The 12,914-nt window shown below is 39.7% G+C and overlaps 1 protein-coding gene across 4 annotated transcripts in view; it reads right to left on the reverse strand.

Annotated features, from left to right (window-relative positions):
- Positions 1-12,914, reverse strand: part of MYH9 (myosin heavy chain 9) — a gene marked incomplete at its 3' end in the record, with an annotated part of 74,334 nt that overhangs the window by 46,242 nt on the left and 15,178 nt on the right. For all 4 annotated transcript variants that reach the window (XM_080392895.1, XM_080392896.1, XM_080392897.1 and 1 more), the window contains exons 2-3: positions 11,660-12,012; positions 5,845-6,001 (exon numbers count right to left, since the gene is read on the reverse strand). In XM_080392895.1, the coding sequence (XP_080249021.1) occupies positions 5,845-6,001; positions 11,660-11,992 (490 nt within the window). In that variant the 5' untranslated portion in view covers positions 11,993-12,012. The remainder of the gene's footprint in view (positions 1-5,844; positions 6,002-11,659; positions 12,013-12,914) is intronic.

Here is a 12,914-nt window from a genome sequence, read left to right on the forward strand (position 1 = left end):
CACTTCCTCTGCATGAGTGACTCCAGTTTCAAGCCTGTTCATCTCCATAAAAGGAGAAGTAATATAGCATTCACACAATGGTGACATCATCCCTCTAGTTAAGAGGAAGTGTAGCTGAAAGGCTTGGCTTGCAGTCCACTGCCTATAGCTGACTCATTAAGGCTAAAATCTTAACCATAGCTAGATGGTACCACCCACCTCCTAACCACCGAGCGTCTGGCAGAACTGAAGAGCCTGGGCCTCTAGGTTTCCATTGCTACACTGCTCCCCTAGCATCGTGGTGAATGCCTGTAGCCCAACTTAGCTGACCAAGTTGGAGTTGACCTAAAGCAAGCATTAGTCTTAAATGCATGCAAGTGCTTCAACCATGCAGCAGTTTCAGTTTCTCAGTCCCTCCTCAAACGTCTCTTTCTGGTTGCAAGATTATGCTGAGGTCAATGTCCTTCCCCCAGAGTTCTATTACAGGAGGTGCCCCAGGCATGTGACTGTACTACTCAGAACAACCCCACTGCCATAAAATCTAATCAAATATGTTCACTGCACTATTTCAACCTACATCCTGTTTAACCAGGATCAAAAACACTCCGGGGGAACACCAGAACAGAGCTGAGAGCCTGGTTTTGCATTGTCATTTAAGGAATGCATTATAGGTTATTAGCATTTTGAAATTTCTCTATCATTATCATCAAGTTAAAAAAAAGGCAAGAAAGAAAAAAAGTCAAATGAAGGACAAACACAGCATATCCAAGACAGCTCTCAACAACAGAATGTCAAGATGTAAAACAGGAAAGAGGGAAAAAAAGTATCACATGAGCTGGCAGGAACACTGCAGTGTCAAGATTCAATTTCGCATTATCTAAAGCTTGAGGACAGCCATGAGGAGAAAAGTTTCATTTCAAAAAATGAAATATATCCTACTGGGTCAAATGCAAATATTTACTTCCCCAAGCCATTTCTGGACTAAAGCCCATAACCTCTAGCATTCCTTAACTGAATCTGGAGATAACAAAACAGGAAAACATGTCAGACTCTAATTTTAGGTTACACAAATGTTTATGAAGCTCTAACAGGAAAGAAAAACTGGTATACAGCCTGGTATACAGCCTGCAAAAGCTCAGGAAGCTCACGGTACTGAAACAGTGAACTGCATGGAAACTGACAGCAAGGGCTGAAGCATTACATAAGGGACTGCCAGAGAGCTCCTGCTCTGGTTTGCAGGAATGAAGCAAAAAGGGTGTGGTAACTACTAAAAAACAAGTGGGCAAGGGACTCTTTTAGCTCCTTGTTCTGTTGAAAACCACATTCTGAGACACAGATTTTGAGAGCTGCACTTAGAAGTCTCAAGTAATTCAAAGCATGTAAAAAATTTCTTAAGAAGATCCAAAACTACGAACCTATTTTCTTTTCCTTTGTATACAAACACCATCAAAATGAACATTCTCCATAATTTGTATCCAAACTTAACGCTGCCCTTTGCATCAGAAGTTTGAACAAATCTTGGAAACTAACTACTGAAACCACAGGTATATTCTTTTGGGTTTTGTGGAAACAGAACGACCTTTATGTACAACTTGAAAAAGACATCTGTGCCTCTAATCTGAACAGCTCTGTCAATCAAGTTTCCCTGAATTGGTAAGCACACACAGAATACTCTATAGGAAATAAAGATGCACTTTGGGACAGTACAATATACAGCATGGCATAGCAGACCAATGCTAAGCAGCAAGCTGAGAAAGAACACTTGAGATCATGGAAGTTAAACCAGAAAAGTTCTACTAGCTTGGAAGCCTAAGAAACAAGTAAATGTCTAAGAATTACAAATCAAAAACTTCAAGGTCTTGTTCTATAGAAGCGGATCTAGAAGACTCTTTCTTGTGAAAATGACAACTGGGCCTGAGGTGCACATGAAGATCTACAACAGCAAGTGATCTGCCTTAAAATAGCTAACACTGTTTCCTCCCTTACTGTAACAAGACCAATAAAAAACCCACAGATCACAAAGCTACTACGCTTCAGAATTTTTTCTTTTAAGCAGCAAACCCAGAGACTACCTAACTCCCAAGTGAATACCAGCAAGGTTTGCAGACTAATCCATCAAGGTCAAGGAGGGTTTAATCACTGCACAATGATTTTAAGAGTTTTGTTCAGTGAACCATTAGGAGCCCTACACTAATATGTGTAGAAACTAGATGAGAAACGAGTCGGGGAGTACATTCATTAGCAATGCGCTGTCTATTCCCTGTGCTACCTATCCCTTAGTTGAGCAAGTTGTGCTTTGCAGACCTGGGTAACCATACTGATCTAACATATTACAGAGGTTTCAGACACTGGCATTAAAACAGCCACCATGCTCTGGATACCAATGAAATTTCTAGCTTCTATGAATAAGTATTTCACATAGAAAATTCCCCTGTGTTCCAAAAGAGACAAGCAGGTGTTTGACAGCTTTAAAATATGTTTTCCTGAAGAGATCCGCTGAAGACTATGAATTGAGGTAAAGAATGTTCCCCTTCAGTGTACATCTCCTGCATTAGAATAATGATTTGTTTGCTCAAGACACCGCTCCACTTGCAGGCACTGTGCTTCAATCAGCACCAGAAAAATAATTTTTCTGAAGGCAGTCAGACCTGAAGCTTCTGGCATCCAGGTTACCCAGGGTACAGAAGCATTAAAACAAATAGTTGTTTTCTCTGGAAATGTTGCACTTTTTTCACTTCTGTTCTTGAAGCACACGAAGTCTCTCCAAGTACCATGCAGCAAAATAATGTTTTCATCTCATTTTTGAGTCTTAATGTCTTAGGTCAGAGAAAGAAGGAAAAAAGAAAACAAATTCACTTTGAACATGTTCCCATGTTATTGCTTCAAGGAAATATTTCTGGTGAAATTTAACGAAAAACAATTTAACCTCTTGGAATATATAAATGCCATATGACACTTTTGTGAATGGAGTAACAAGGGTAGACACAAAAAGAGGACCAAGCTCACCCATAGTGCATCAGAATAGATGCCTGAAGAGTTAAATAGTTTCTGGATTAGCAGAGGTTGGAATAAAGCTTTCATCTTCCTTTCCCTTCCCAATTCTTTTCCTGATTAACATCCCTTTGAATAGTCTGCTTATTAGAATGCCATAAATTGACCCCCCCAAAAAAAAATTCAAGAGTCCAAATCAATTAACATGCAAGGCTTTTCCACTCTGTCAGCTTAAGAGATAATTATACCCCATGCTGACAGAAGTCAGAGTCAACAGCTGGCTGTCCTTCTCCAGATCATGAAGGATTTCGGTCTTCAGCACTCTGAAAGTAACCTAGGGAAGGCAGCCTAATCCTAAATGCCTCCGGCTCATGTGGAGCACCGGACCTTTTCATCTTCTATTCTCTGTACAGATTCCTGCCATACCACTGGCTGCTGCACCAAGCCTCCCCCACCGCTAAGCAAAACTGAGAAACTGGAATAGGAATGTTGCTCTCCATCACCCCAGAGACTAGCCAGGACCAGAGACATTGACTGCAACAGCCTACTCTCCTTCAGTCCCACAGCAGACATTGGAATGCTACTGCTACCCTTTGCAATAAGGAAATAAGGCAGCAAATAACCCTAAAACAATCTCTAGGGCTCTTGCTAGCACACATACACACATATGAAGCAACACACACAATTTTTTTCCAAACCTAGTTAACAGGTCAAAGCAGGCTAGTTCAAAAGTTAACTGGGAATGATACTCACATCCAACAAGTATTCCAAAAAGTCAGCAACAAGGTATCTCAAACCAAGCAAAGAGCTGGGATAAAACTCTAGACTGTCAATATTGCTGAGAATTTTGCATAGCTAGAATTGTTCTGGGAAAGGTAAACACTCTAGCAGAGCTCACAGCAACTTTCCCATGCTAGGTAAACAGAGGCAAGGCTGCCGTTCTTCAGCTTTGTACACTAAAGCAATTCAAGTCTGGGGCTTCTGAGTTTTAGACATCACTCAAGCAGTGGTCAGACTGAGACACCTTCTCTTTTCAAAAGGAAAGAAAATATTTATGTAGATTAACCACTAGCTCTGAACCACCATCAGACCAGGGAAGGTTACCTGTCCCTTGTTGTAGAACTGCAGCTGTCTAGCCATCTACTGCCACATACGGCTATATCTGGCAGGGGCAAAGGACAACAAGATGCATGCACTTGCAGTTCCAAATGGTTTAACTTGCCTAGAGAGGGAAAAGGACTTTTTCAGTCCCCTTACAAAAACGCCAAAGAAACGTTCTGATTCTACATAGAAAAGCTTTCTTTCTGCAGAACAGTAAGTCCGGTAGGGTTAAGTCAATAGCTTGTTTAAGAAAAATGTATGTAGGTAGCTGAGCTGACAAGGAGTGGGCAAGGAAGAGAAGAAAATAATGAAGGAAGCAAAACAGTGATAAGAGGTTTATGGACAACCATGCTGCCACATATAGTATAGGTGGTGCATCTGTCCTTGTCTTTCACAGCAGGTCCAATCTTTGTCTGAGGGAAGTGAAGTCCTGTATAGGTCCAGGTTCACAGACTTTTTTTCCTCTGGATACAGCATTCCTTTCAGTAACACATCAGTAGTAGTATAGCTGTATTTCTTCAAGAGCTGTCACATCTTCAACAAATTGCCATAGGTACCCTACCACCAGTCCACTGCAGCATGTCTGTACTGATCACCCCTCACTACTCAAGGCTTTTACAAATACAGCTTCATCGATCCATCATGTTAGCTCTTCCATGTGCTCTGCATGACATCACACTTCAGCAAACTTTTTCAGCACTCTTCACACACAAAATTTTTTTAAAGCCACCAATGAAAAGTAAGTGGAAGGAGTTTTTCTTGCTCCCTTTTCACTCTGGGCAGTAATATTGTTATAGTCCTCCTATGCCTCGAGCTGCAAGTGGTAGTGAGGGCACTCTAAAACTGGGTGTAATTAGAATTGCAAAGCATGATTTTATTTTATCTGGCCTTTGTTCAAAAAAAGCGAGGCCAATGACAAGACCTAGGAGAGACAAACACCTTAATCATTGCTAATCAAAAAATAAAGGAGTAATCAGGTTCATACAAGCCATGCCAAATCAAACTGTCCATTCTATCCTTTAAACCTTACAAAACATGCTTCTTCATATAACCCAGCTACAAACAGGAAGAAAAGCACAAAATACCTCCACACCTCCTGAACACTCTGCAAGCATCCCAAACACAAGCACTAAATCTGTTAAAGACCTCCTCTCAGAATGGGGGATACGCACAGGACATTCAGATCTCCAGATTTAAAAGTCCTCAAGTAACAAACAAGCAGCAGGTATTATATATGGTTCCTTTCTTCTCATTTGTATATACGGGGCAAGGGGGGAAGGTCAATCTGCTTGCTTTCTTTTATTCTACAAAAATGACCACCACACTTCGAAATGCGTGTTAGACTAATCTTGTTTCACCCAACCGGACTGTTAAGGCCGGATTTAAAATACTTTTGTTAAAAGCCTCTGTCAACCAATACATATACTCGCCCACTACACCTATCATTCCACAGGCTCATCACTGAGAGGGAAAGTTCACTACCTCGGTTCTCCTTGCCTGCTTCTCTGAACACAGCGCATTCACAGCAGTCTGTTCTTTATGTCAAGTTTAGCCCCTGCCAGACTCTTTGTAAGGTTCTTCAATCCACTAGAGCAGAAGAAAGCTATTCACCTGAACACAAATGCTGGTACCAAGTAGGTGTGAGGTGTCTGTAAGCAAGGACAGAGGGGACAACAACGCCTTTTGATAGAAGTGAATTGTTGTTTTACAGTGTTTTGACTGCAACCTTGATTTGTGATTTCAACAAGAGTCATTATCTCACTCAGCACTCACCTTGCATCATACTCCTGTAGGCTGTGTCTGTGATGGCATAGATATGAGGGGGCATCTCATGTCTCTTTTTGCCTTTGTACATCTCCACTATTTCTTCTGAGTATATGGGCAGGTTCTTGTAAGGATTGATTACCACGCAGAACAGGCCTGAGTAGGTCTGGAAAAAAAATGCCCCAGCAAATAAAGACAGGAAATAAAAATGTTGCATACTTGCACATTTTAACAGCGTATTTACTCGGAAAAACAAACCAACCAGTCCTTTTTTAAGTGTTTCTTCCAGTGATGCCATGTGGGATGCTTCCCACTAAGCAGTATTAGAATCTGAGCAACAGCTGAAGTCATATCAATTTGACTAGTACTCAACATTTCCAAGCATGCACAGAGCATCAACTGACACATTAGTCACACTGATATCAAACTGGCCTGCTCCCTGTTAATAATTAACTGTCCACTAGGATTGGCTTTTCTTCCTTTCAAATTTCCTATATTCAAGTCAAGTGTCTATTTCATTATATGAGGTAGGTGCTCAGCTCCTAGAAATATGCGTATTATTATGTTCTGCCTCATTTCTTGGATTTATCCAGTAACTGATCAGCTACAACATAATAAAGCTTCAAGCCAAAATAGTTACTAAAAGAAAAATAAGACCAGTATACAACACCTTAGAGGTTTTCTAGGCCACTGGACTAGCCTGAATCCAGTGTTGACCCTGCTCTGAACAGGAGGCTGGATTAGACGGCCTCCCAAAGATCCTTCCAGCCTGAACACTTCCATGATTTATAACGTAACGTATATGATTTCTAATGTATAACTAAAACTAGATTCAAAACTGTAAGGTCATTAATGCAATACAGTTCTGAACTTGTTAGTATAGAGAACAATTCCAAAGCATCCCATGCTCAAAAAGTCAACAAGATTTGCCAAAGTTCACTTTAATTTATCTCAAACTGTTAAATCATTGATGTGTGACAGCAAACCTTGATTTCTCAATTGGTTTCCACTGAGTTAACTTTTACAGTTCTAATGGAAGACAATTGTCAAAATACTTCTAGTGGAAATATTAAGCTTCTTAAAAGGAAACAAAATATCTTTGAGATCTCGATACCTGAAAAAAAAACCCTAACCAACATTTTACTTGCAAAGGGAATAGGAGGAGCAGAGGATTCTTAGATATTTCCTAGATATTCTAAGAATAGCACTCCAAGCCTTGCTCCTAGACTTTAGAGCTACCCTAGTTCCCTGTCCATTTTAGTGGCAGCTGTTTGAAACATCTGGAGAATAACAGCTTTCTGCAGGAATTTGCAATGCTACCAGCAGACAATTGCAAAGACCAGTACATTTGACAATTTATTTCTCTTGCTACCATCTCTTCTATTGTTTGCTCAGTGAAGGGTACTTCGGAGTGGTGAAGAGTTCTTCACAATGAACACAGAGAGTACTTAATCAGATTTAGCCTCTTTAGCTAGATAAAGGTAAGGATTAGACTACAGTGATTAGATAGGTGAAAATAGCATCTACTACACATCAGTTGTCTTATATCCAAATTTTTTATATGCTGGCTTAACATTAGGTAATTAGCCCACTCTTATATGCAGCAGATTCAGATACAGCCTTCACCTTATGTCCTACAGAAAGCAAAATTTTTACAGGTATTTAAGGTTCCTTTTCCATAGTGCAGTATAAACCATCAGGTATGTTTCCAGATGTACTTTTTAAAAAAAAAAATATATTTGAAGAATATTTGAATAGCTTACAGAGAATACTAAATCTCTTTCCAAAGTGGGAAACTATGAAAGTTGGCTAAAAATCTTTTAGCGTAGGACTTCTAAAGTTCCAGGAAACTAAGCTTCAGTGAGACATTAAGTCAGGCTAAGTTTGAGGTAGTGCTTGAAGGAACAGTTTAAGGATTTTGCAGAAACTGACTTGGCAAGGCTAGTTCCTTTTGCCTTAGCCTTAGTTCTCCATCATGACAGACCGCACTTCTACAGCACAGAATAGCAGCTGAAAGACTGGGTTGTGCTTTTCTGACCTTTGACTACACTAGTGGAAGACAGAGTAGGACAAAGAGGTAGAAGGAGTAGACTCAAGAGTAGCATGATCACAGTACCTTGTTCTTACACTGGTACAGAAGTAATTGACATTGGAGTCAACTGAGCTGTTAGAATAAAAGCTGTAATTTTATCAGAATTCTAGAAAACAAGTGAACAGAACCCTCTAAGCTGCCAGTTCCAACTGTCTGCATTAGCAACCATCTTGCCTCAAATCCCATGGTAGCAGCAACATGCACACAATAATCAAAAGAAGATGCCCTATATAGCCCCTGGTGTCTGTTTATCCCCCTCAAAACTGTAACTCATCCCACAGACTGAACTTTTCTCTCCTTTGAAGATGTTAATAAAGCTAAATGCCTGTTTGCTGCTTTTGGGGGATTAGAAAGAAGTGAGAGCAAAAGAAAAGTGATAGCAAGTACTGTATTCCACAAGGAATGTAATGTTTTCTAGTCTATATTTGTTTGACTTTTTATGGCCATGTTTGCTGACAAACTAGAATTGTTGCTTTTCAGTTAAGAATAGTGTAAATGTCTGAAGCTGGACTGAAGCAGTCTTACAGATAAGCACATCAATTTAGAAAATAGAAGACATTAATTTCAATTGGAGCAACAAAGCCATGAAACAGGTATGCAGGAAGAAGCCATCACCTTCTTCCAGTATTCTGGTTGCCAGGAGAAATACCTAAGGGAATTTTCCTTACAGTATAATGATCTCAGACAGATGTGTGAGGCGATATTTTTTTCTAATAAAGAGAGGCAACTAATCATGGCTGAGACAGGCAACTGAGCAAGACCATCATGTCACAACTGCTGGCCAAGCACACTGACAAGAGTGTTAAGTAGGAAGCAAGTCAAATTATATTGAGCAGAAGCTGCCACCACAGAGAAGACAAGAGTCATATTCATCTTATTAAAGTACAAATAAAGACTTATATGCATAAATCCCTGAACTGAAACCAAGGCTGCAGTTGAAAGGCTAATCTATTATAAGCGTAGCTGGCTTGGAAATCTGTACTTTGTTTCAGACATTACTATCTCAAAACAGAATTCTGGCATTACCTTTTGCTAACTATTTCAAGTGACACACAGGCCAAACTGGAACTAGTTTTATTTTTCTAACTGCTAAACTAGCTCTGAAGAGCTGAAAGGACCGTCTGCAGCATGGCACAAAGCTAATAACATCAGAGTTTATTTTCCAGCAATTGTTAACTTCAATGAAATAACTGGAACATGTAAGGTTGAGGTTTGAGTTTCACACTGAATACAAACAAAGGCAGTTCAGGTAAGCAACAGAGAAGCTGAAAATGATCTTCTGACAAAGCATTAAGAATAGAAAGGGTTAATATGAAAGTCAGTCAAGTCACCACAGTACAGAAGTAATCAGCCCATGCAAACAGCAAATTGGTGTCAGACTCAAGCTCTTAGTTCTTGAAATGTTTAACACTACCCGCTCAAAGTCTGTCTGCGCCCGCCATAAGACTTCCCCTTCTTTTTTATAGGATGGGTAGACAGAAAAATGAAGTAAAAAAAAATAAAAAGGCGCCACAAAAAGCACTTTGCCAGTGCTGCTGGCAAAGAAGAAAGGACAAGAGCAGAACTAAATTATGCTTATGATCTTTCCAGAAAGATTTTTGCTAGAGATACATTGCGTGTATTCTTTTTCTTCAAGAGGATTAATGATCAGCTAACAGCCACTCCAATGAAAGTATTTTAAGCCTTCACATTAATCTCCTGACTTGCCAAGAACTGCTGACAGGTAAGATCAGTCCATTTCACAAGTGCACAGAAACACAGTTTTGGCAAAACGTAAGATTCTGTAATAAAGAATTACTATGCTAGGTTTATTTGGGTGAAGGGTGTATGGATTTTTTAATACTTCTTGCAATCCAATTAGAAGAACTCAATTTATTTCAGTTACAGACTATGTTTGAAATTTCAGAGGATACCTTGCAAGATATGTGAAACAGTCCATTATGTAGCATGCAACAGACTTCAAGATGCCATTGAATTATTTTCAACAACTTATTACATAACCTAGCAATGTTTCCTGTTCTAAAAATGTTACACATGATCTTGAACATCCTATGTCATCTCAATAACAAAATTCTTCCCTCTGAGAATAGACTTTGACCGATAGCCAAAGGAGCTATTTGACAACACAGAATAATTAACTACATCAACCTCCAACTTCATTACATCTCAAAATTTTTGTCATTAGACAGCGGGAGTCAGACTAAATTTATATCCACTTTGCATCCTTCAGATGTTCCCTGGTAATTTCTGTATGCCTTCACGCCACTCCAGAAGAGCAGCGGTCACAGCAATAGCCAGAGTCAGAGTTCCTAGCTTGTATTCATGCTCCTTAACTTAGAAGATTCACAAAAGGTTTCTATTCAAGATGCATAGCTAGGGTAAATTCCTGCTACGAGGTGTCTTAGATACCACCAGTTCCTGTTAGGGCAGAAGAGATCATCTATGGTTTGCCAAATAAGATGACTACATAAAAGACTATATCCCCATGGGTATGATGAAGTAGAGAGCATACAAAAAAAACCCCAAACATACAGATAGATACTGCACAGATTTTTTACTTACATTGTCTTCTCCATATGACAAGAGAGGCAGCTTTTGGGGTCTGGCAGCACAACATGCAGGGGAGGGGAAATCTACACAGATTTTCTCCAAGGACTGTATTAATATACATGTTTTTATATTAAATTTATTCTTTCATACAGTTTATTTTAATAGATTTCCTAATCTACTGTGAAGATTTCATAGTGCCTAAAAATACTGAACATCTAGCATTTTCTACATCCCTCAGGATTCCATCTCAGACTGTCCCATTTAATTCTGTAAGCAGAGGCTAGTCTGAGAATAAATAAACCAAGAAACACTAGTTCACGTTTTAACCAGTCATTACACCCAAATTTTACATTACCACTGAGTTTAATCATTCATTCCATGCCTGCAGAGTATTAATAAAGCAGAGGCTATCATGACCAACACCTGCTGGCTAAACAGAGGCCACATGAAGAGGAAAATCAGAAGGGAACTGAAGAACCAGGTCAAGGTTCCAAATTCTCCTTCCCCACCTTTCCCTGTTTACTGCTTTTAGTATTCAGTGAAGTAGTTGCTGCATGCTTAATGGGGTGTGACCGTTGGTCCCATAAATGGTATCTTTGTCATTTCCACAGCAATAAGAAGCAGGAATCTCTGCTCTGGTCCATTCTGGTGGAAAGAAAAGGAAATACTTCCTATCTGTAAGCACATGCAGGCACATATGTGCCTTCTCTAGTAAGGCACTTTCAGATCTAGAATTTTTGTAACACAAAATGTTTGGCACTAGCATCCTTTCCCACTGAAGCTCCAGACATGGAAAAATGCAATTCAGATGTTAGGTATATTAGAACTGTGTTTTTATTGTTATTTGGTTCAGTTCAGATCAGACTCCCTGTTTACCACTTTCCAACTGCTCTCACTTCTTGCTAAAAGTAAAATGGCATTCAAAGCATCCTGCAAACAAAGACCTTAAAATGTTAAAGACAAATTTACCACAGCATTCCTTGAAAGTTTCAACATGAACTAGAGGGGGACTGGCATAGTTTAGCGAAAACATTTTAAGCAGAAGGAAGAAGCTAAGTCGCATGAGAGTTGCATGCAGGGGCAATGAAAGGTTAACATACATATTTTAGAAGCAAAGTGATTACACTAAGTTCACATACTATGTAAGCAAGAGCTCTCACCTCAATAGACAAGATTACTTACATAGATCAGTCCTGAGTAGTATCTCTCCTTTAAGTTGTGAAGCACAGAAGCCTCATTCAGGCATGTCAGCTCCGCCATATCTTCCACTTTAGAGAATTTGGGGGGGTTCATCTTCTGGATGTCATCCTTATTTACTTTCACCTTCTTCCCATTCTCTGCCAGTTCCACGATGGCTTCATCTCCTACTTCTTCCTTCAGGCTAGCTGCCTCAAACCCATTCTTCTCTGAGGGAACCCATACCAACTTCTTAGCTGCCCAGTCAGCCTGAGTCAGAGGGTTATTAATGATGTTTTTGTCCACATAAAGGTACTTATCTGCATCTCTTTGCGACATTGTGTTTTAGAATTGGGGACCTGCGAAAAGAAGTGGGGGAGAGATATTTTTAAAGCTTCAAGATGCCTTGAAAATTCCTAAAGGCAGACAAGCACACACTAAGTACTCTGAGTCCCTGGTCATCACAGCATGCCTCCTCCTCGTTTAGTTTCATGTCAGTAAGCACTGGTAAGTTGTCAAACTTCCAATAAGGTCAAGGTTTTGCTTGCCAAGAGGATGAAGAAAACCAAACTAGCAAGCAGTTTAAAAAAAAAACAAAACTGCAATCCAACAACACACTGACCGTTAAGTATTTGGAAGATGTTATTTGGCAGAAAAGAGAAAACACATTAAAGTGGCAAGCATCAAACACTTTGTAAGATGCGCCAATACCCATAGCATCAGATGCTATATCAGTAACGTTCAGGTCAAGATTAGCCCTTCACTGCTCTACTTAGTAGAGATATTAGCTCAGAAATATAATCATAACTGTTTAATCAACACTTTTACCTCCTGTCTCCTTGTTCTGATAAGCTATGAATCAAATACCACAACTTCTTCCAAATGCCATATACCAGTCCAGACAATACATGAGACATGCTCTGCTTCTAAAAGACATCATCAATAATGAAGACACCAGTTAAGACCAACATCAGATATTTCCTATCACCAGCTTAGTAGCATCATCCAGCCCACCAGTCTGAATCTTTTTTTCTAGACAACGGTCAGTAGCAGAATACCTCCAAGACACTAACAGAATAAACCGGTGGTCAGGAAATTTAACAGCCAAAAATCCTCTATTGGGATCCTTCTGCGAAGCTATGGTCAGGTAGAGGAGAAAGTATCACTCCTCAAAATGGAGATTTAGGCAGTATGCTCCAAAAATGGCACCCTAGATTTAGTGTTTCATCAAAACCATAATGCTATTGCCAAGGATTTTCCA

The sequence above is a fragment of the Falco punctatus genome (assembly GCF_963210335.1).
Source record: "Falco punctatus genome assembly, chromosome: 6".
Lineage (NCBI taxonomy): Eukaryota > Metazoa > Chordata > Aves > Falconiformes > Falconidae > Falco > Falco punctatus.